The 21,070-nt window shown below is 50.4% G+C and overlaps 5 protein-coding genes across 10 annotated transcripts; 2 read left to right on the forward strand and 3 right to left on the reverse strand.

Moving 5' to 3' along the window:
- Positions 1-16: 16 nt before the first annotated feature.
- Positions 17-2,156, reverse strand: C4H6orf47 (chromosome 4 C6orf47 homolog). The gene has a single exon (XM_028509422.2). It carries the CDS (start codon positions 1,293-1,295, stop codon positions 402-404), a length of 894 nt encoding a protein of 297 aa, XP_028365223.1. The 5' UTR covers positions 1,296-2,156; the 3' UTR covers positions 17-401.
- Positions 2,157-3,083: 927 nt separating this feature from the next.
- GPANK1 (G-patch domain and ankyrin repeats 1) lies at positions 3,084-6,435 on the reverse strand. Of its 6 annotated transcripts, XM_036023823.1 has the most exons (4): positions 6,310-6,409; positions 5,361-5,557; positions 4,244-4,956; positions 3,084-3,691 (listed from the first exon to the last, which is right to left on the reverse strand). In XM_036023823.1, exons 3-4 carry the CDS (start codon positions 4,852-4,854, stop codon positions 3,247-3,249), a joined length of 1,056 nt encoding a protein of 351 aa, XP_035879716.1. In that variant the 5' UTR covers positions 4,855-4,956; positions 5,361-5,557; positions 6,310-6,409; the 3' UTR covers positions 3,084-3,246. The 6 variants fall into 6 exon arrangements, with proteins under 6 accessions (XP_035879716.1, XP_035879718.1, XP_035879715.1 ...); XM_036023825.1 differs by lacking the exon at positions 5,361-5,557 and having other exon boundaries at positions 4,244-4,959; positions 6,310-6,435; XM_036023822.1 differs by lacking the exon at positions 5,361-5,557 and having other exon boundaries at positions 6,095-6,416.
- A 133-nt stretch (positions 6,436-6,568) lies between these two features.
- CSNK2B (casein kinase 2 beta) lies at positions 6,569-10,557 on the forward strand. The gene is made up of 7 exons (XM_028509853.2): positions 6,569-6,741; positions 7,310-7,392; positions 8,091-8,193; positions 8,782-8,897; positions 9,314-9,389; positions 9,522-9,711; positions 10,329-10,557. The coding sequence occupies exons 2-7, from the start codon at positions 7,321-7,323 to the stop codon at positions 10,417-10,419; spliced, it is 648 nt and encodes a 215-aa protein (XP_028365654.1). The 5' UTR covers positions 6,569-6,741; positions 7,310-7,320; the 3' UTR covers positions 10,420-10,557.
- Positions 10,558-10,703: 146 nt separating this feature from the next.
- On the forward strand, positions 10,704-12,702 carry LY6G5B (lymphocyte antigen 6 family member G5B). The gene is made up of 3 exons (XM_028509854.2): positions 10,704-11,471; positions 11,631-11,759; positions 12,050-12,702. The coding sequence occupies exons 1-3, from the start codon at positions 11,348-11,350 to the stop codon at positions 12,460-12,462; spliced, it is 666 nt and encodes a 221-aa protein (XP_028365655.1). The 5' UTR covers positions 10,704-11,347; the 3' UTR covers positions 12,463-12,702.
- A 2,985-nt stretch (positions 12,703-15,687) lies between these two features.
- LY6G5C (lymphocyte antigen 6 family member G5C) lies at positions 15,688-19,655 on the reverse strand. The gene is made up of 3 exons (XM_028508525.2): positions 19,165-19,655; positions 17,562-17,729; positions 15,688-15,863 (listed from the first exon to the last, which is right to left on the reverse strand). The coding sequence occupies exons 1-3, from the start codon at positions 19,283-19,285 to the stop codon at positions 15,703-15,705; spliced, it is 450 nt and encodes a 149-aa protein (XP_028364326.1). The 5' UTR covers positions 19,286-19,655; the 3' UTR covers positions 15,688-15,702.
- Positions 19,656-21,070: the final 1,415 nt, after the last annotated feature.

A 21,070-nucleotide genomic window follows, 5' to 3' on the forward strand; every position in this document is an offset into this window, starting at 1 on the left:
CAGCCAGAGTTCTGTCTGTCCCTGGGGAGTCTTGAGAGGTAGAAAGGACCCTTTAGTCTTTATTTTCCACCACCACACTCTTTGTTTTTTTGCTTTTACAAAGTGAAGGTAAAAAAAAAAAAAAAGAACGTAAGGTGGGAGAAATATAAAATCAAAAAGTAACAACAGCTGGTGAATACAAGGGCCATGCCCCCACTGTCCATAAACCTGAACAGCTCTTCTCTCCTGTGGGTGAAGTGGGGGCCTGTGCCCTCATATTCTAGGGCTTCTTTCCTATCCCTGAGGTCCCTGTGCTTACAATCTGGGTCATGCCCCTCACTCTCCTCCTAAAGGCCACACTGTCTTCACTTTTGCTCCCAGTCCACTGAGTAGGGATCCCTGGGTCACACCCTACTCTGAGGTCACAGCCCCTTTCCTGGGTCTCCCCTCTGCTCCTCACGCTCCCTCCCCAACTTCTCACCCTCCAAGTCAGTGTCTTCCTCATTCCCGCTGGACTCCCGGAGGCTAACAGCCAGCACCAGGGCCTGTAGGAGACCAAAGAGGCAGGCAAAGTGCAGAGGGTGAGCAGTAAGTAGGCTCAGCACAGCGTGGAGCCCATGCAGGGCAGCCAGGAAGGACAGCAGCCCATGAAGCCAGAGGCCCAGTGGCCCACTCAGGCCCAATGCGTCCAAGGCTGCCCGCAGTGGCCGTGAACACAACCCCAGCAGGGCTGAGGCCAGTAGCTCCAGCAAGTGCAGGGTCAGGTTGGTAGAGATCTGCAGGCACTCCTCTGGGCCCCCCAGGTATTGCAAGGGAGCCCCTGCTCCCCCACCTGGTTCCCCACGCAGCCAGCCCAGCAGCTTCTGACGCCTCTGCCAGCTGGGCTTCTCCACTGGTACTTCAGGCTCAGGGGGGTCCAGTCCCCCTTCAGGGGACACTCCAGATTTCCTGGTGCCACCTGAGTCCACAGGATCCCATCCCAGTTTGGAAATAGTCTCTGCAGCCTCCAGTCTTCCAGATTCTTGAGTGCTGGTGCTAGTCTTGACCCTCTTGAAGGAATCCATTCTTCTGCTCCCCAGTTGATCAACTTGCGTCCCCCTGCTTGGTCCTTGAGCAGCTCCAGAACTCCAGGTCCCTGAGTCCTTCGTCTTGGGAGGCTCCACCTCTCCCATGGTTTCTGGTGCGCTGTCCCAGTCACTCCCTGAATTCTCAGAGGAACTGTTCACCTGTCTGGGTTCTGTGGTGGGCAGATCAGGCCTGGGTTTCCTGTGGCCCCAAGGGCGAGGCAGCCAGCCACCAAGCCGTCGGAGGAACATAACTGGAGTGTGTAATGAGCCCCCAAATTCTGGGGCCCTCACTGCTCAGGTTTGGGGATTGAGGGGATCCTCAGAAGGCAGAGTCTATTCAGGCTCAGAAGAGCAGGTATCTGTTTGGAGAATCGTATTCTGAATTCAGAAGTGGCTACCCACTTCCCTGACTGTCGTGAAGCCTTCAGTGGAGCAGGCGGCTTGTTTCCTTTTCAGTTGTGAGATAAAGGAAGGTGGCGCATCCAAATTCATTCAGCACCACCACCCCACACACGAGTCCAAGACTCAGGATCTGATAAGGTCCAGGTCACCCCGACAGTGCCTCCCTGTTTCCGGATTTCCTTCCCAGCAAGCAGTACACCGAGTTTCACTCACCAAGGCCACGCCCCAAGGTGTCCCCAAAACTGGGGACACGGTACTCCATCATGAAGGAAGGTAGCTGGAGGGTCACCCCGGTCCTAGATGTTCCCGAAGTGGGGGTTCCTGAACGGCTGGCTAAAGGATCTTGGTAATAGGAAGCCTCCTATTGGAAGGAGGAGGGAAGAGTTCAGGGAACTCCAGCCAGCAGGTTCGTCCCTTGAATTAGATGGCCATGACTCCTACAAAGCGGCTGGATGTGCCCCAAGCACGCAGCCGAGACACAACCTCCGAAAGGTCAGGCCAGAGGCGTCCTCAGAGATCTCAGTGGCGAGGCAAAGCGCCGGACCCAGGCGTTGGGGTGCTGCAGGCTGTTGCCCCTCCTCCTAGGCCCAGCATCGGTACTGCGGCCTCACCGAGCCGCCCGGAGCACCCAAGTCCGGAAGCAGCTGTACTGGGGCTGAAGGACCGTAGGGGCGGAGCTAGCAACTCGCAGGAAGGACTCTGCGGAAGGCCCGCCCGTCGCGTCATTAGTGCGTAACCAGCCGACCTCAGCGGCCCCCAGAGCCAATGTATCAACCTAGCCCTCCATTTTCATCACTCAGAAACCCCCGGGAGTCGCCCATGTCCCCCGAACTCGCCTCCCCCCCTTGGCCCCCTGCCTTGGATTCTTTTCCCCCAACCCCCACTACTGATCTTCTTGCCCATGAATTTACGGAGAGCTCTTCCGGAAATAGCTGAGATTTGGTACTTGAGAAGCTGTCCCCTGCTCCCTGCAGATTTTACTTCCAGTTTGTCAAGTAAGCTCACTTGCCTGGCACCCGGTGTGAGCATTAAGAGAGGGGAATGTGGGAAAAACAAGTGCAGACTTATAGGATGTGCTTCCTGCCTCCAGTTTTCAGGTAGTGAAATATAAGAATCCTGGCTTAAAGTTTAGATTTGTGACGCCAGAGTTCTGGTGCCAGTTTAGCTAATAGAATACAGGCTGGATCTTATGCTTTCTCACCACACTGGCCTCTTCCTACAAGACTTTATCCATTCTCATTACCCCTTGTGAGCCTGCTGTACCTTCCCTGTCACCATGCATTATTTTACCACATGGCTTTGTCCTCCTGCAGCTGGGAGCAACTTGAAGGTTGGGGATGTCTCTTAGTCCTAGTCTTAGCACACAGTATACACCTTTTGATTGAATTAGCTGAAGTGATCAGGGAGACAATCCCTTGGGGAGGCGAGACTTGCATACAGCTGGGCAGTTTCTGGCTAGAGGATGAAATAGATGAGGTGCTCTCAGCAGAGGGTAGGACCTAGCAGTGTACCAGACTAGCAGGGAGGTGACCTCATCATGTTAACTGGAAGGGCTGCCCTTTCTGGCTCAGGTGGGACTTGCATGTCTCCCCAGACTTGTTTGGCTTCCCCACAAAAGCTTCCAGAAAAGTGAATAAACAAAAAGTAAAGTTGATTTATTTCTCAATTCTCAGCTCCACTCCCAAAGGTAGGGCCTACTGACCAAAATCCAAGTGTCTGGGACCTGGGCAGGCTCCAGGAAGTAGAAGCTAAGTGCCCAGCTCAGACTTCAGCAGACCAGGGTCAGACCTTGCCAAGCTCAGAACTCAAGGTTCATGTACGTCCTCAGATCCCGCTCCCAGGCCTTGTCCTTCTCCTTCTGCCTTCTCTCCTCCCTCCTGCTCAGTGTGGTCACCTGTGGGGCTCTCTCCCTCCCAGCCACTGCCCGGGTATCCCGAGCCAGGAAGTGTGTGATTCGGGATTGGGGTGCTGACCTGTACCCTAATCCTTCCTGGTCTCTCTTGAGGACGGTGGGGATGGGGTTGACACGGCCCTTGCCCCGGGGTCCCAGCCCCATTCCAGGCTCCCACCCCCCCTTCAGCAGCAGCTTGAAGCCTGGGCTGGAGATGGGCACCCCAAGGTGCAGACTGGGGGTCTGGAGGTCCCGGGACAGTGACAGCAGGTGAGCAGTAGATGTGCGGTGGTTAGAGTCCTGGAAGTGGGCATCACAGGTCTCACAGTACTGGGGGGAGGGAGCTTGGGACCTGTAGAGGAAGAAGAGAAAGGACTGAAGGCAGGGGAAGGGTTGAGGTGGGTAGAGGTGGCAGGGTGGGTGGGACAGGGTTCTCCCAATATTTCTGCTGAGGAACAAATTACCTTCCTCCCCACTTAGCAATGAAGCACCAGAGGGTAATAGCTGGGAGAAGAAATGGTAACCAGGACTTATAAGGCTCTTGGGAAAAGAAGGAATAACAATGGCTATGGCTATAACTAATATTTATATAGTGCTTACTTTGAAGCAAACACTGTTCTAGCACTTGATACATACTAACCCATTTAATCCTAACAATCCTATGAGAAAGGTGTTCTTATTACCATCTCTCAGATAAGAAAACTCAGGTATGTAAACATTAGGTTGCTTGCCCAAGTTAGCATTGAGATCCACAGAGTTCAGGTTCATAACTACTCTAGCACACTGCCTTATCAACCTACACTGGGAGATGAGGAAAAGAACCCTTCAGCTGTTTGCTGGTGTGCAGTGGCTAGGAATAGCAGAACACACTGAAAGGTGGGCATGGGCGAAGGCTTCCTCTCACCGGTTCTCTGGACTCCTCTTCTCTCCATGGCTCTCTCTGACCATGCGGGCCACCTCAGGGAAGCCTGCTTCTTCAGCCAGCTGAGCAGCATCCCTGCCACCCAGCTCACAGACCCCGACCCAGGCAGCACCCTGGCCCAGGAGATAGCGCACAGCTGCCCCCTGGCCTGCTCGGGCAGCACACATCAGGGGGGTCCACCAGAAGGCATCCCGAGCATTGATATTCCCCCCAGCTCCCCCTGCCTCATGGGGATCCAGCAGCCTTTTTAGTTCTGCCAAGTCCCCCTCCTGGGCTGCCCTCAGTATCCAATGAGTCATCTTGTCCTCAGCCTCAAGGGATCTCCTTTGTCCATGTCCTCTTGATGATCCTGTTGTAGCCTCTCTCGTCATTCTTCTCTTCTTCTTTTTTCTCTCACTGGCAGGCTCAGGTTGCAATCTCTGAGGTTCAGGGGTGCTGCTCTCATTTCCAATCAAGGCTTCATAGAAAGCCCGGGCTGCTGCCCCATCCAGAGTAGGCTCCAACTCTTCAGGCTGTGACTGCTGCTGCCCATCTTTCCAGAGGTCGCTGGGGTCAGTGGCTGGGGTAAAGGTGATGACAGAGGGCCTGGACATGGCTTTGGGAGAGCTGAGAAAATGAGACTAGGCAAGAGGAAGATGAAGCCAGTGAGCCAAAACCCTGGCGGCCCTGCAGTGACCAAAGCCACCTCCAGAGACCTGCTGGGATAGAGAAGTAGCCTTAGACTAAAACAAAAAAAACAGAAAAAAACCTTCCTGCCCCAAAAGTGACCCCACAACCTTACAGGGCCTAAGGACAACAGATCACATAGAAAAACAGGGAACCCTATAATAAAAGACCATGCCCTTTAGTAAAGGTTCACAAAGATTCTATGAGGCAGTTGCCTAGACATCCTGCTTTGTGCCCCTACTCCCAGCCTCATCAACAATTAATAGTAATAGCCTCCGAGCACTTGAGACCTTACTCCCAGGCATATGTCGTCAATTTGGCTCAAATAAATTCATAAAAATTATCTTTAAAAAAAAGTAAAAAGTACTGATAGGCTTTCTCTGCAACTGCCACTCTGTAAGACATAACGATTATGAAAAGCAGTCAGCCTTGCCCTTTATATCTTCCTCGATCCTATTTCAGGTGTCTTCTCAAACTAAAACATTTGATACTTCTCCAGAAGTAGAAAGCGTACTGGGGAGAGGCTGCAGTCCGCATAGCCTTGTGGCTTCAGTAATGCAAAACGGCGCTGTTGTAACCAAAGGAATCTGCATAATCAAACATCCAGAATACTCCAAGATACATGCGTAGCTGAAAGACAAACAAACAATTATTTCAGAGTGCAGGCGTACAGAAAGCACCTGGTTGTTGCCCATCCTAAACCTTTCCAATATTATTTATGCAAAGAGTCACGTGCCTCGGTAGCGCGAGGACAAAAGAGGATGTCAGTTGGGGTCTTGCTTTTACATAACGCCCCACAATGCCCTTCGCCTCCCTGAATGTGGCCCCCCGCTCTCATCTCATTTTCTGGAGCTAGGAAAACAAACCACTGTCGGTGTTAAGAAAGGCCCTGGGTAGGCGGAGGGAAACCTATGGCATGCCTACAACTGTGAAATTAAATAACGTCACGCAGCCCCTCGCCATTACTCCAACCAGAGTTCGAAGGTCGCACTTAGCGCCCGCAACAAAAGGCCCCATTGAAGCCCTAAAAAGAGATGGAAAAGTGCAAGGGGACGAGAAGCAGAATGACTGGCACCACCTCAGGTTAGCCACTGGGCCACCCCGGTTCTCACATCGCTCTGCCGAGCACATCCTACCCAGGTCTCTCGGCACAAAGCGAGACCTCAACTCCCGTCTCAGGAGTCCGGACCCCAGGGTGCAACGGGGGCCCCGTTGGGAGTCTCCGGTAGCGGGCCTGGCTCGACCAAGGGGTTGGAGAGACGATAGAACTCGGTAGGTTGATTGGGGATGAGGTCGGTCCCCTAGGCAAGGGCGCGCCGGGGCCGCAACCTCGCTGTGTGAGGGGAGCAGCAAGAAACAACCCAGCCAGCTTCGCCCCTTACCCCAACTCTTCTCGAAGCCCCCAGTCCCGAGATCACACAACTACTTCCCAGGCTCCCCTGCCCAGAACCCGGTACTGGGCTTCCGCTTCCGGTGGCTCCTCGTTGCGTTCCGCCCCCAGAGTCTTCTTCAGCGGCCTCGCGACACCAGTGTCGCGCCCGGTTTACCCTGGAATTCGTAGTTCGTCTTCCCCTGGTTTCGCCAGTTTCTCCCTATCAGGAACTCTATCTCCCGGCGTCCACCGCGGCGGTGCCGGACCCTTGGCGCTTGCGCATTGTTGTCTTCCCACCCTCCCTTTTCTATTCACCCTGCCCACCCCCCCGCCAACTTCGCCTCCCGCGATCCGGTCCGTGGCCTGCGCTTTAGCCGTAGCTGCCGTTCCTTGGAAGTAGCAACTCCCCTCCCCCACCCCGGTCCCGGCCCCCGTCCAGACGGTGAGTGTGAAGTTGTCACCGCGCTGAGTGTTCTGTCTCTGGGTGCGGCACATGGAGGTCTCCGCGCGTCGATGTGCGGGTGGGGAAAGAAGTGATCTGGTCCGCCACCGAAGGAGGAAGGGAAGGGTGGCCTGAGGGGTGGAGGCGGGGTGTGGGTTCTCCCTCGAAAGGAACCTTCGGGCCACCCCAGGCCATGAGGAAAGGAAGGGCCCAGCTCTTGCTTGAAAAAGATAAACTTCTAAACCCTTGGGAAAGGCGCCGGGACGGGCAGAGACCTGCGGTTGCTGGGAGCCCAGCCAGGGCTGCCCTTCGGGAGCGTCAGGGATGTGGGTAAAACTGGTGGGCCAAGACCTGTCAGTTCCTCGCAAGTGACGGGTCCCCAAAGAATTCTTAACCTTGGAGAAAGGAAGCTGAGGTGTAAATAAGAGGAACTGGAGAGAGGTGCTTCAGAGTCTAGGATCCTTTAACAAAAAGTGGCCCCAAATTCTTTTGTGGTTGGAGGGCAGAGTGTGGAAGGAGGGAGGATACCAAAGGCAGGGAAGGAGAGCTTGGGTTACTCTTTCTCTAGCTGACGTGAAGATGAGCAGTTCAGAGGAGGTGTCCTGGATTTCCTGGTTCTGTGGGCTCCGTGGCAATGAATTCTTCTGTGAAGTGAGTTCTCGGCCTCCCTACTGATCTCCACGTACAGCCTGGCCAGATATTCTCCCACATATTCAGCTTCCACACTTTCTCACATGCTTCTCTAGAAACCTGTTCCTGTCAAGGAAAAGTCCCCTCAGTAACCTACCATTAATTTGTGGTGAAGTGGCAAGACTGGGGCCCAACTTCCTTGCCACCCCCCCAGCAGTGTAATGTTGGGCAAGTAAAGTTGATGTTTTTAATTAGTAGAGTGGTATTGATATCTACAGTGACTGTTAGGAGAATTAAAATATTGCATGTTAAAATGTTTTGTAACATGCAAAACTGTGTGTCAATGTGCGAGATGTAACTTCCTTCAGAACCCACACTTTTCAGCCTCCACCTTTTTCAAGACAGTCAGCTGCCCCTTAGGAGGAGACAAAACTGGTTCCTAGAGATGGGGGCAGGGGTAGGGACAGGGATCTTGAAAGGAACGTTTGTCTAAGTAGGGGATTGCTGTGCCTGCTTATTTGGAAAGAAAAAAAAAGCCAAAGCTTTTATGGAAAGGCAGTGCATGTGAATTGGGGAAAGAGACTTGGGTACTTGTACTGAGTTGGGAATGAGGAATAGAAGCAGTTGTGCTGAGGATAAGGCATCAGTTAGAGCAACTTGCTCAGGTCGAAGCTAAGAATTCTGCTGTGGGTCCCCTCTTCATCTCCACACCCTGACAGGTGGATGAAGATTACATCCAGGACAAATTCAACCTCACTGGACTCAATGAGCAGGTGCCTCACTATCGACAAGCTCTAGACATGATCTTGGACCTGGAGCCTGGTGAGGCACCCTCAGGATTGTTTTGTGTGTGTATGCTCCCCCCACCCGCTCCCCGCAACCAAATCACTCACTGTTCACCTCTTTCTTGGTTTTCTAAATTTCCTTTTGATTTCTGACTCCTTTAACCCAAAACCCCCTACTTCATTTTGGTCCACTGCCTAGCTCTTGCCTGATTTAGTGACATACACCACTTGTGCCCATCAGAGTGACTCTGATTCTATAATTCAGTTCTATTTTGTAATGATAGTTTCCCCAGGGATTCTCATTTTCAAACTCTTTCTCCTGCCTTGCACTTTCTGGGCTAGAGTTGTGTCTTCTGCATTGATATTTTGCATTTATGAGTTGCAGAGGGAGTTGAGAGGGAGAGAAGAGGGCAGAGGCTGGAGAGGTGTGTAGAGAAGGTAGAGCCTTGGGTTGGTGGAAGGGTCAGAGACCCAAGTTTCTGGATCAGATGCCCACATGAAGGGTGGGGTGAGGCTCAAAGGTGGGTGCTAAGCAAACTAAGTAACCAGCCATCCCTGGGGATGGGCAGAGCACCAAAGAAAGCTGTAAGACAAGTGGTTGCATTCGGCTGGGGCCATGTTTCAGATGAAGAGCTGGAAGACAACCCAAACCAGAGTGACCTGATTGAGCAGGCAGCTGAGATGCTTTATGGATTGATCCACGCCCGCTATATCCTCACCAACCGTGGCATCGCCCAGATGGTGAGGTTTCTCTGCCCCCACTACTCCTTCTGAGGCAATAAGGGAAATGGAAGTTTCTACAGTAAAAAGTCACATGTTTTGACCCTGTCAAGGAGTATAGCTGAGATGAGGAGAACCTCAGAACCAGATCCTAGGAAACCAGTCTTGATTGGGGATTGTGCTGAAGGGGATGTTTTCAGTGGGGCATGACCTTGGACCGGAAGTTGTTATAGAGCCTTCAGGGAATAAACACTGAATGGCTCTGATGGTCTATAGCCTCCCTCATTAGAAGAAAGGAAGCAGAGGAGTCAGAGAGCCTGGCTGAGTCAGAGAGAGACAGGAGAAATGGGGGACACTGGTATGGGTTGGGTAGAAGAAGGGATTGCCTCTTCTCTTCATGCCTCCCCCCCCAACACTTTCCATTTTGTTTACTTCAGTTGGAAAAATACCAGCAGGGAGACTTTGGCTACTGTCCGCGTGTGTACTGTGAGAACCAGCCAATGCTTCCCATCGGTGAGTGTTGGAGACAGAGAGGCAGGGCAGCATATGGTAGGTCCTCTGGGAAGGAGTTGGGGCCCACGTTCGGGTAGGTGTTGGGCGGGGGGTTCAGGGGAGTCTGGAATGCTGAGTCTGGCTATCTCCCAGGCCTTTCGGACATCCCAGGTGAGGCCATGGTGAAGCTCTACTGCCCCAAGTGCATGGACGTGTACACACCCAAGTCATCAAGGCACCACCACACGGACGGCGCCTACTTCGGCACTGGTTTCCCTCACATGCTGTTCATGGTGCACCCTGAGTACCGACCCAAGCGGCCTGCCAACCAGTTTGTGCCCAGGTGGGAAGCAAGGACCGAGTCACCAGGGACCAAAGGAAAGACCTGTGGAGAGAAAGGAGAACAGGGCATGGTCCTTTTTTGAGATTTGCTTCTCCCAAAGCTACGGCTATCCATGCTGAGGGACCTTGGGAAAGTTCTTTGTCTACATCTCAGTTCCTTTATCCATACAATAGGGATAGTACCTGCCTGACAGAATATTTTTAAATATGTGAAGTGCTTAGAATAATGTTTGGTACTTGAAGCACCATTTAAACAACAGCTCTTGCTGTATCAACTTGGGTGTTCATCTTTTGCCAGGAGCTCCTCAGAGCCATGGTTCACATGTGGTTTAGCTTCTTAGGGAGTTACTTTTACTCTGGTGTGGGGAAGAAAAGTTGTTTGATGTTTAAATAAGTAGTGATAACAGAAATCTCTATATGTACATAACCTTGAATTTGAGTGTTAGTGGATATTTAAGACATATCCCCAAATATTCTCAAGGGGAGGAGGTTGGGAACCACAACCTTAAGCACTGAGCAGGCCCATGGAGGAGCCGGGGTAGGGCGGTAAGAATAGGGGCTGCTGGCAGGGCTGCATGGGCTCACCCTGCTGCCTCTCTGACCTCTGCCCTGGCCCAGGCTCTACGGTTTCAAGATCCATCCGATGGCCTACCAGCTGCAGCTCCAAGCCGCAAGCAACTTCAAGAGCCCAGTCAAGACGATTCGCTGATTACCCACCCCCTGCCCCTCAGTCCTTGACACCTCCATTCCTTTGCTGCCACCCTTTCAGGAACCCTCTATGGTTTTTAGTTTAAATTAAAGGAGTCATTATTGTGGTGGGAATATGAAATAAAGTGGAAGAAAAGGCCATGAGCTGGTCTGCTGGTGCTTCGGGTTGGGAAAGGGAGGGTAGTAACGTGCTGGACACCAGGGGCTCTCGTGGGCTGGCTCGCCCTCCCTGAGTTGAAAGTCAGCATAGATTTGTGCCCAGTTGATTTAGGCAGGTTTTATTAGCAGAGCAGAATTCCTAGGGTTAGGTATGGGGGTGTGCAAAGTCCCAAGGGAAAAACCCAGAGAAAAGTCAAATTTCAAAGCCTGGAGAAATACTTGTTTTTGGAGGGCCTACCTATGGCTGTCTGTTTATATGTACGGTACATAACACTATCGGTTTTGGTTTTACTGGGAAAGGGGTTCAAAAATAACTTAAGGGGTGGGGAGAAAAGGGGCAGACCCAGAATTGCTGCTGGATGAGGCCTGTGTGCCCCCTGCTGGGGACATGGAGACACATTTCAGAAGGATGGGGACGCTGAGCTCCTGGCTAGAGTTCTAGCACAATAGGGACTGGCCCTCTTGTGTAGGAAGGACAGCAGTTGGTGCCAGAGACAGAAGCTAATTCATAGACTCTTAAGGGACGGAAGTAGATCTTTGGGAAGCACACTGAGCAAAGGCCCAGGTATTTACCCCTGTCTTGGCTACCTTGACACATTCTCCCACATTCAGGAACCAGACCTCGTGGGTGAGAACACACTGTACCTCCTGCCAAGTTAATAACTTCCTCACCCAGCCTGGATCCTGCCTCAGGCAGGAATATAGCTCTGAACCTACGGCGGCTCCTGCTACGACTGTCAAAATCAGCCTGCAGCTCAGGATCAAGGAGCATGGTCATGGGAAAGTGGGATTTCAGGGCAGCCCTCAGGGACTGCCACTCTCCTCAGAATTCCATAATGAAAGCCCATGTGGTTGTAGGCATGCTCGTCATGGTGGGCTTCACAGTGGGAAAGGGTAAGTGGGGCCCAGGGCAGGAAGAAAGGGGTGACAGTCCAGGAAGGGGGTGGAACTGTGACCCTAGATACATGGGCTCCCTATAGATACATGGGTTCCCTACAGGACAGGGACCTTGGAATAAGCTAGCTCTCCCATCCCTTCTGTTTTCTCCCTTAGCTCCTGTTCCTGAAGTCCGGACCTGCCACCTCTGTCTCTTAGAAGACCCTTCTGTAGGTTGCATTTCAGGCTCGGAGAAGTGCACCATCAGTAGCACATCCCCATGTATGGTGATCTCGATCTATTATGGTGAGTTCAAGACCCAGGAAGGGGCTACTGGTGGGACAGCCCATTGCTTGGTCTCCTCTCTTCTAGATGATGGCTGCTTGAGGCCTGGGGCACAAGAAGGAGATAGGAGGATCCTGGAAGGCATGGTCTGGGGTTCCAGGGGGTGCCACCTAAGCTAATTTTCTGAGCCTTCCTGAAGGGGTCTGGGATGGAAGTCAGGTCTGATGAAGGATGGGGGGAGTTTGTTGTAGGAATGCCAAGTTTGGGGACTATGGGAGGCAACAGGTTATTAGTTGTCCTCTCTCCTCCAGAAACCAAGATTCGCTTTTTCATCCGAGGCTGTGGACAGTACAGTTCTTACCAATGCCAAGAAAAACGCAACACCTACTTGTCAGAGTACTGGTACCACGCCCAGTGCTGTCAGTATGATTACTGCAACTCCTGGTCCAGCCCTCAGCTCCAGAGCCCACAGCCTAAGCCCCTCAATAAGGCCCTGGGCCTGCCTCTGCTCAAGTCCCAGGTCCAGCGGTTCTACCAGGCCCTGAACCTCTCACTGCCCCTCCCCAGCTTCCATGCTGGGAAGGAACCTGAAGGCCTGGCTGAAGGCCTGAACCCCCTGGCTTCCCTGCCCTTGAACCTGGGCTTGTCCATTGCTAACTTGCGCAACATATACTTATTCCTCAACAATTCAGGACTTCTGGTTCTTCCCCGGGCTGGACCCTGAGCCCTTACCCTTCCCAGATTGCAGTCTGTTCCAGCATCTCTCCCAGTACTAGCACTCCACTCTGCCCTCTCAGAACACCCACATTCTTTGGTCTGTACTTACTCAGATCTTCTCTTCCTTTGTATTGGGTTGGCCAAAAAGCTGGTTTAGTCTTCTTCTGTACAATGGCCCTAGTAGTGTTTAGTTGTCTTTAACTTCATTCAAAACAATTTTGTTAGATTATGTTGTGACAGCTATCATATTAGCATGCATTAAAAAAAAAACACACACACCAAAACATTGAAATTGGTAGATTTTTTGCAGCCATTTTAATACTGAAAATGGAAGAAAATTTGACGTTATGCTTTATTATTTCAAGAGAAGTAAAAATGCAACTGAAACAAAAAGATTTGTGCAGTGTATGGAGAAGGTGCTGTGACTGATCAAATGTGTTAGAAGTGGTTTACAAAGTTTCTTGGCACTATTGACATTTTGGCCAAATAATTCTTTGCTGTGAGGTCTGTCTTATGCATTGGAAGATGTTTATAGCACCCCTGGCCTCTACCTACTGGAGGCCGCTAGCAGGAGATAGCTGACATACTCCAAATATTCAAGTCAAAGATATTGGTGAAAATGAAAAATGTGTTTTTTATTTTATGAGAAGAACTAAACAGACATTTTGACCAACCCAATACTTTGTGTCCAAATGGCTTTGGTTGCCGTTTCTCCCCAGAAACCAGTCACCCAGTGCTCTTCTTCCTCCTAGAAAATAATATCAAGTGCAGATTTCTGCCCAGACTAACCTGGGGAAGGCAGTGGTTCCCTCCTCCCTTTCCCAGCTGAGGTTCATCGCCGCTCCCCATCTTTCCAGACTCCTCTCTGTGGTCATCTGCCACCTCCACTTAATTCTAGCTGTATTTCCCATCCTGTGCCTATCTATAAGACCCAGGCCAGACTGGATTTGCAGCATGAAGGATGAGGGATAGACTTACGTGCAGATCTCCTGGCTTGGCATCCTGATGTCCGTGCCTCACTGTCTCCACCACCCCATTCCCACACTGGTCTTCTGCTGCCTTCTAATCTCTTGTCCCAGTCTCTGGCCTCCTCAGCCCCACTTCATGTCACTGAGTCCTGACATCTCCTTCCATGGGTGCCCAGGGAGGGGAGAGGGTCTCCCGCTCTGCTCCGTAACTCCTGATTTCCCTCCACAATAAATGGACAGGGTTAAGTCTGTGTCCCATTGTTTGTTGGGTCAGGCTCAGGTGTGGGCAGGTGGTAGACAGGTTAAAGAAAATTAATTGGGCATGGGGTTCAAACATTTGCTCAGTCCTGCCCACTCCACTTGGCCTTTGTGGCCTTCTTATGGCCTGTACCAAAGGGTTGACACCCACCCTCCCCTCTGCTCCACCAGAGATCAAAGCTAGAGGATTATGACTCTTGCCCCCACCCTCAGCCTTAAACATACCCTTCAAAACCTAGAAAGTTAAACCCAGGTGATATCAGGTTTTTACACCTAAGAGAGGAGGAAAATCTTTTCAAACCGGGAAAACTCGGGAGCAAACCAAAGGGCCCAGGTTTGCATTTCAGAGTCACCTGGTATGAGCGACCCACATTCCTTCCTGTCCATTCATTTTAGATTCCTGATACCCAGGATACCATAAGTCGGGCCTTTCATTTTATATTTTATTTTTTGGAAACTGCAAGCATCCTGAAAGCAATAATTAATAGCTATAACTCCCTTTCTCATTCACCAAATAAACGCTAGACCCACACTGCTTTGTGCCAAGACTTGCAGACAGTATAGCCAGTGTCTGACCTTCCAGATCTCAACCCAGTGCTGGGGTTATGAAACCTTTTCTGAAAAGTAGTACAGTGTTGTGGCAGGGAGACCCATTCTCAGCTCCTCCACCACTTTTGGTAAGTTGGCCTTTCTGCTTCGCTTTGGTCATTGGTCAAGTAGGGTGATGTTTCAGGGTTGAAAGAATGCAAGTGGACATGTGTACAGAGTGGAGGTTGGAGCCTCAAAAATAGACATACCTTAGAGACACACACAGATGTTGGCCTATTTATTTTTAAACTTCTTTGGCAAAACATATAGTATGGGCTTTTGTAAACTATCCACCTGTGTTACCAGTTCCCAAGTCCCTTAAAGCTGTCGCTGCACCCTCCATGCACTCCCCTCGACTCAGAGGTAGCCACTGTCCTAAGTTGGAGCAGCTCAGCCAGATTTTGTCTGTGTGCTTGGTACAGGTGACATCATACAGCATATATTCATCTACAAAACACTGGCACGTGTTAACACCTCCATAGACTCATTAATGGCCTGTGCTCTGGTGGGAGACACCAGCATTAATTTTTAGGTCAGAAGGTAGTTGGTGCAAACCTGTGTGTTGCCCCTCTTACTGGCCCACTATTCCCTATGACCCCTGGCTTCTGTAGAAGACAGAATGTCCCAGGTTCATACAAACTGGAAGACAACTGCAGAGGCTGAAGAACCCAAGGCCCAAAATGTAAGAGTAATTTACCATGGTCCTTGAAGAGGGAAGCTGAACCTGGGATTGGAGAGCCCAGGGCTCCACTAGACCTAGCATGTCTCCCACAGGGTATCCCTTTTCCCTGGGCCTGGGTCTTACACAGCCCCACTCCACCGACACCTTCCCGCCAAGGGCCTCCCCTGAAGTTCCCACACAACTCTGGATCTGATAGCACTAACAGGTACCCACTGTCCTTTTGGCCTCTATGGTATCCCGTCCTAATTTCTCTTCACCTTTTCATGCTAGAGCTGAATCAGACGCCAAGGCAGGGCAAGAGCAGAGCTCAATAGAGCTGGGAGCCCCTTGTCCCCACAAGGGGCAGTCAGGCAGGACCACCTCCCTCAGCCTCCACCTCTACCAGAAGAGAGAAGAAAACATAGCTTGTACACCAATTTATTCTGAAGGAGCACCTGGAGAGAGAGGCCTGTAGTGGGAGAAAGGGAGGCCAGAGCAAAGCAGAGGCACCTTAGAGGTGGGAGAAGACAGGAGAGAAAATGTCAGACAGCGAGGACTTTATGGGAAAACTCCAGAGAGGTCTGGGGAGGGGCAGAGTGGGAATGGGGTTGTTGAGGGGCATCAAGCAACAGGAAGCTAGGGCTGGGGTCAGTTAACCTGAGGCAGGAGGGCTAGTGGAAAGGATCGGAAGTTGTACCCGCTGTGCCCCGGTGCGAACAGGAGGCTAGCTGGAAACTGGCAGCATTTTACTGCAAAGGTCTCTGCAGACGTTCTATGGAGCGTAGGACACTCTGTTCTGTGGGTTATTGCAGAAATTCTGGAAACAGCATCGAGAGAATACCCAAAAACCAAACACTGAAGTACGGGTATACGAGCAATCACTCATCTGCTCCTTGCGGCGACAGTCACTCACCATGATGTTAGAACCACTGCCTGGGGAGGGAGAGCAGCAACCAGTGAAGCAGAAGTCCCAGCAAAGCACCAAACTCTCCCATCCCCTCGCTTCACACAAACATCATCACTGCCCCATACCCTTCCCTGCATCCCCAAAATGCAAAGATTCCTGTAACTGGGCAGGGGCAAGGAGTGCCAAGGAGTCACCAGCCATGAACTCTGCAGAAGTTTCCCATGGGAGATTGGTGGGAAACAGCCATTTGAAGTATAGTAAGGGCGCTGAGCTGGGACTTGTGGAGTGAAGTAGGAAGAACCAGTACTTTTTGGGTGGGACCACATAAAAAAAACGTTGGGAGATGTGTTGGGAGTCAGATTGCAAAGAGGAGGTGTTTATTTTATGGATTAAAAGAAGATATGTTTCTATTATATACAGGGGTGCACAAAAGTAGGTCTACAGTTGTAAGTACATGAAACAGTTTATTCTTGTATTACTTACTGATTATTTTATTATTATTATTATTATTATTAGCCTACATTTGCCCACCTTTATATATGAGATGGTGAAAAATCTTCATGCCCATGTGCAGGAATTCCACTGCTGCCCTGCTTGCGAGAGTGAAAAAGTGGAAGTAACCCCCAGTCGGCCCATCAGCACTGCAATGGACAGCGGGCTCTGTCATGCTCACACCATGGAGCACTATGCAGCAGGTCAATGAAGCAAGGAAGCTGTTTACAAACTGATATGGAAACATTAAGTTCCCATAACTGTTAAGTTTAAAAAGCAAGTGCAGAACAGTGTTTATGGGAGTATGCTACTGTTTGTGGGGGGAAAGAGGTAAAGATAGAGAATAAATGTATAGGATGGAGTGTCCACTAAAGATCACAGGAAGGGTCCTGGCTGGCATGGCTCAGTGGATTGAATGCCAGCCTGTGAACCGAGAGGTCACTGGTTTGATTCCCTGTCAGAGCATGTGCCTGGGTTGTGGGCCAGGACCCCATTTGGGAGCATGCAGGAGGCAACCGATTGATGTATCTTTCGCACATTGCTGTTTCCCTCTCTCCCTCCCTTCCCCTCTCTCTATAAGTAAATAAAAAATTTTTAAAGAAGTAAATAAAATCTTTTAAATAAATAAATAAATAGGTGAAGGGCCAGGTAGAAGAGCAAGCTTGAAGAACAATGGGATGGAGTCAATTTTGGCCAGTTGAAAGTGAGGTGGAGGTGTCTGGGGGCAGACTGGTGTCCAGGGGGCAAGTTGACATGACACTGTGGCCAAACACTCAGATTCAGAAGGAAGCAGCATGTGGTTGTTGGTAGAAGCCGAGGAAGAAGAGAAATTCCTCTGGGAGAGTGAAGCAGGGAGTTAACTAAGGCTCGAATTTCGATGAACATGCATCCTTAAGGGTCAAGGAAAATGAAGCAAAACTCAGTGAAGGAGTCTGGGAACAGGTTGGGAGAGGTAGGAGAAGAGAGATGCTGGCAGGAACTACCACTGACATGGGGAGAAGACAGCCTGAGGAAAGGCTGGTGGATCTGGTGATTTCAAGAGACCCTACAAGGCTGGTGCTGTGCAGAGGAAGTGAGTCAGCTGTGAGCTAAGGAGAGCCAGGCAGTGGGCGTGGAAACAGGAATAGCTCTGAAGGAAAGAAAGACAGTGAGGGGGGGCAGTGTCTGCGAGGCTTAGCTTAGGAGATGTAGAGGCTCAGCTCTGGTCCCAAGTCAGACAGAAGGCACCTTACCGTTCCTGATGAGGAGAGTAATGCAACTGCCACCAGGAAAGGTCAGACAAATGTCAGATCCCAGAAGGCACCCCAGCTCCTTGGTCTCCAAGAGGCACCGATAGCAGCGCAAGTATTGGGGGAACCGACCTGGATAAGGGGGCTCTTGATTGGCAGGATCAAATTGACCTAGAACATAGAGAAACACTGACTCCACACCTCTGCCTGCCTATTTTTCAGGTCAGTTCCACTGTTCCCCCCCATCTCCAAAAACCATAAAATCAATTCGTTAAAACCATCTGGCTTAATCTTTCACCAGAAGCTTTAGTCCTTATTAAAAACCTCCATTCTCTGCTCTTATACCTCCTGAAATGAGGAATTCATTCATTCACTCATGTACTTACTCATTCAACATGTTTTTGAGGGGCTAGTATGTGCCAGCACTATGGAAGCCTCTAAGTTCAAAGGCGAGGCAAAGGCAGCCCATTTCAGCTTTGGACAGCCCTGTTAGGACAGTTCTTCCTCTGGGACTTGGTTTTACAGTCCTCACTGTCCCTGGATTCTCTTTTAAATATACTTTCTTAATCTGTAATGTTCAGAAGTGAAAAAGAGAATGCATCATCACAGAACAGGAAGAACCTGTTCTTCTTGTAGACAGGAGACTTCAAACACCCCAGGGCCACATTCTTTGTGTAGTGGTCCTATCACAGGACAGATTCATTAAACTTTGTCCACCAAAGCCCTCCTAACTAGATGCATGTATGGTTATAGTTGTTCCTTGGTATCTACAGGGGATTGGATCCAAATTGATACCAATCTGAGAATACTCAAGTCTCTTATATAAAATGATGGAATATTTGCAAATAACCTACACACATCCTCCCATATACTTTAAATCATCCATACATTACTTATAATAATACAATGTAAATACTATATAAATAGTTGTACTGCATCGTTTAGGACATAATGACATGGCGAAAAGGTTTGCACAATGTTCGGTACAGACACAACCAGCATAGGTCTAACTATATAGTACATGTCAGCAACAACATCATTTTTTAAAAATAATTTCCCATCTTCAGTTGGTTAAATTCAGGGATGTGGAACCTGTGCATATGGAGGGCCAACTGTATGCCTCCCTCTTTCTCTGGTTCCAGGCTGAGACCACAGGTTAATGAGTCCCCAAACTCAGCAGAGCACTTTGTCTGAGGCAGATGCTGAACATTTTGAATCTTGTTTCTATGCAGATGGTGCTCTGCAGCCAAGTGAGGAGGTTTTCAGGCTGCATCCAGCCTTGTTGTACCCCGTGGAACCTGCTTTCATCCAGCATATTCTCCAAACCCTCCTTAATCTGTGTTGCCTTCAGACTTGAATAGGTTCCCTTCAGCATCTCCACTCAGGTCATTACTGTTGAGACAACCCTGGGGTGTCACTAGACATCTCCCTCAGAATGAACATCAAATTAGTCCAGTATCAGCTCCCAGGCATTATCCCACCAAGCCCACTCATCCCATCTTTCCTCCTGCCTGGGTTTACCTGAGCATCTTGGGCAGATGTACCCAGACACCTCGTATCTATCTCTAGCAGGCAGAGACCCTTCTGATTTCTTAGTACCACTTACCAAACACCAAGCTCATCATGACCAACACTAATAAGAGGACCATGTACAGAGTGTGGGGGATGCTGTAGAGGCTCAAGGGCCCCAGACTCCGGCTACTAGCAGGGCCTGCCATAAAATGCATGACTGCCCACCAGCCTCCAGTATGGGCTTATATTGGTGAAAGAGAAGTCGGCCAAGAGGAAGGAAAGGGGCAACACCGATTGTGGGTGGAAATTTGTGCCAAAACAGCCAGAGGGACAGAATGTCCTCACCCACGGCCACTCTGGAACCTAACATCCTGGCTTGGGAACAGGAGCCCAGCAACAGGGGAATGAGAAGGGGACCTTCTCTTATAATCATTCAGTGACATTTGAATCCTGGCACCAGGTGTTGGGGATGCAATGTTGCCCCAAGTCCCTCCTGTCAACCTAAAAATAAAGGCTTTCGAAGTAAGTGATGACAAATGTTTATGTGAGGTCAGTAAGTGTAGCTATTTTGAGTAGCTGATTCAGGCAGAAGCCAAATAGTTTTCTGATTAGGAGACAAAGGCAATGGTATTTATGAAAAGGGAAGGGAACGATTACATCCATAGAAGGAAGGCATTTCTGTTGGTGCAGAAAACACAGTGATACTAATTCTAAACAAAATTTTTAATTTTCAGCCTAATAGTCATAACTCCTTTCTTGTTATTTTTGCAAACATTTCAAACCTTGGGACACAAGGTTACTTAGGCCTAGGCCAAAAGTTAGTTTGCCCTGTTTTAGTATTCCAAAGGTTTGAGGCATAAGATGTACAAGGCAGTTTCAGCTCCATTTATTTTTAGAGAGAGGGGAAGGGAGGGAGAAAGAGAAGGAGAGGAAAGTCGGGATCTGCCATCTCACATGCCCCCAACTGGGATCACTCACAGCCTGGGCTTGTGCCAGACCAAAATCAAACCAGCGACATTTCACTTCGCAGGCCAGTGTTCAGTCCACTGAGCCACACCAGGCAGGACCCGGATCTATTTCTAAATTGGTTCTTTTGATATTGCTTACATTGCCTTAGGAGAGCACAGGAGCTTAGGAGTCTTAATGGAGGAGACAAATCAACAAACAATGGTGGAGGGTGGGGGTGGGGACAAAAGTGCTTCCTGGGAGCACCTGAGCAGTGGAAAACACTGACCAAGGGACTTCAACAGAGTAATATACTCAGGTTTTTGTTTATAAGATTAATGAGGCGGGGAACCAGTTAAGAAGCTATTCTTGAGTCCAGTCACTAGATGGGGGCCTGGTCAAGGAGAGGAAAAGCAGGGAAGCAAGAAGTGACAATCTTGAGATGTATTTATTTATACATGTATTATTTCATGTATTTAGAAGGAAGACCAGCCAGATTTGGAGTTAGACTGAATGTAAAGTGAGGGAAGGTGGGTATAAGCTTCCAGGATGGGAAAGACGTGGCACCATCAGATATCCAAAAGCAACACTTGGATCGAGAGTGACCTTACTTAGTGCAATGCTCCCTGTGGGTTCCGGAAAGCCAACACCTTTCCTTATGCACCCCGCCCCGTCTTTCCGCCCTGCTGAGCTCAGCTGCAGGTCAGTGGGTCTGATCTCCGGCGCCCACAGGCTCCCACGCTGTGCGCTCGCTATCCGCTCCTGGCTGCACCTTAGAAGACGCGGAGGCGGCCCTGGCCCGCAGCCCCAAGCTCAGCTCTCTGCCCCGCGTCTGGGAAGAAACCTGGGAAGGGCATGCCAGGCGTCAGGACCTGGTCGTCAGGACCCAGGTGTGCGGAACCTGCAGACAGCCAGAGCACTATGCGGGTCCACCGGCAAGTAGCGCCCCACTAGCTCCCCCGCCGGCGCCTGCTTGCGGGGTCCCGCACGCTGGCAGGTCCGCAGCCCTGCCAGCTCAGCCCCTGAGATATTCAGGATTTGTACGTTAACAGTTG

The sequence above is a fragment of the Phyllostomus discolor genome, chromosome 4 (assembly GCF_004126475.2).
Source record: "Phyllostomus discolor isolate MPI-MPIP mPhyDis1 chromosome 4, mPhyDis1.pri.v3, whole genome shotgun sequence".
NCBI lineage: Eukaryota > Metazoa > Chordata > Mammalia > Chiroptera > Phyllostomidae > Phyllostomus > Phyllostomus discolor.

Bases quoted from the DNA above. Each gene is read 5' to 3' on its own strand.
- C4H6orf47 (XM_028509422.2), bottom strand. From the start codon at position 1,295: ATGTTCCTCCGACGGCTTGGTGGCTGGCTGCCTCGCCCTTGGGGCCAC.
- GPANK1 (XM_036023825.1), bottom strand. From the start codon at position 4,854: ATGTCCAGGCCCTCTGTCATCACCTTTACCCCAGCCACTGACCCCAGC. The intron at 3,692-4,243 runs GTGAGAGGAAGC...CTTCCTCTACAG, and splicing joins AAGAGGAGTCCAGAGAACCG to GTCCCAAGCTCCCTCCCCCC.
- CSNK2B (XM_028509853.2), top strand. From the start codon at position 7,321: ATGAGCAGTTCAGAGGAGGTGTCCTGGATTTCCTGGTTCTGTGGGCTC. The intron at 8,194-8,781 runs GTGAGGCACCCT...GCCATGTTTCAG, and splicing joins GATCTTGGACCTGGAGCCTG to ATGAAGAGCTGGAAGACAAC. The intron at 8,898-9,313 runs GTGAGGTTTCTC...TGTTTACTTCAG, and splicing joins ACCGTGGCATCGCCCAGATG to TTGGAAAAATACCAGCAGGG.
- LY6G5B (XM_028509854.2), top strand. From the start codon at position 11,348: ATGGTCATGGGAAAGTGGGATTTCAGGGCAGCCCTCAGGGACTGCCAC. The intron at 11,472-11,630 runs GTAAGTGGGGCC...TTTCTCCCTTAG, and splicing joins GGGCTTCACAGTGGGAAAGG to CTCCTGTTCCTGAAGTCCGG. The intron at 11,760-12,049 runs GTGAGTTCAAGA...TCTCTCCTCCAG, and splicing joins GGTGATCTCGATCTATTATG to AAACCAAGATTCGCTTTTTC.
- LY6G5C (XM_028508525.2), bottom strand. From the start codon at position 19,285: ATGCATTTTATGGCAGGCCCTGCTAGTAGCCGGAGTCTGGGGCCCTTG. The intron at 17,730-19,164 runs GTAAGTGGTACT...TCTATGTTCTAG, and splicing joins CATGATGAGCTTGGTGTTTG to GTCAATTTGATCCTGCCAAT. The intron at 15,864-17,561 runs GTAAGGTGCCTT...CTCCCTCCCCAG, and splicing joins TACTCTCCTCATCAGGAACG to GCAGTGGTTCTAACATCATG.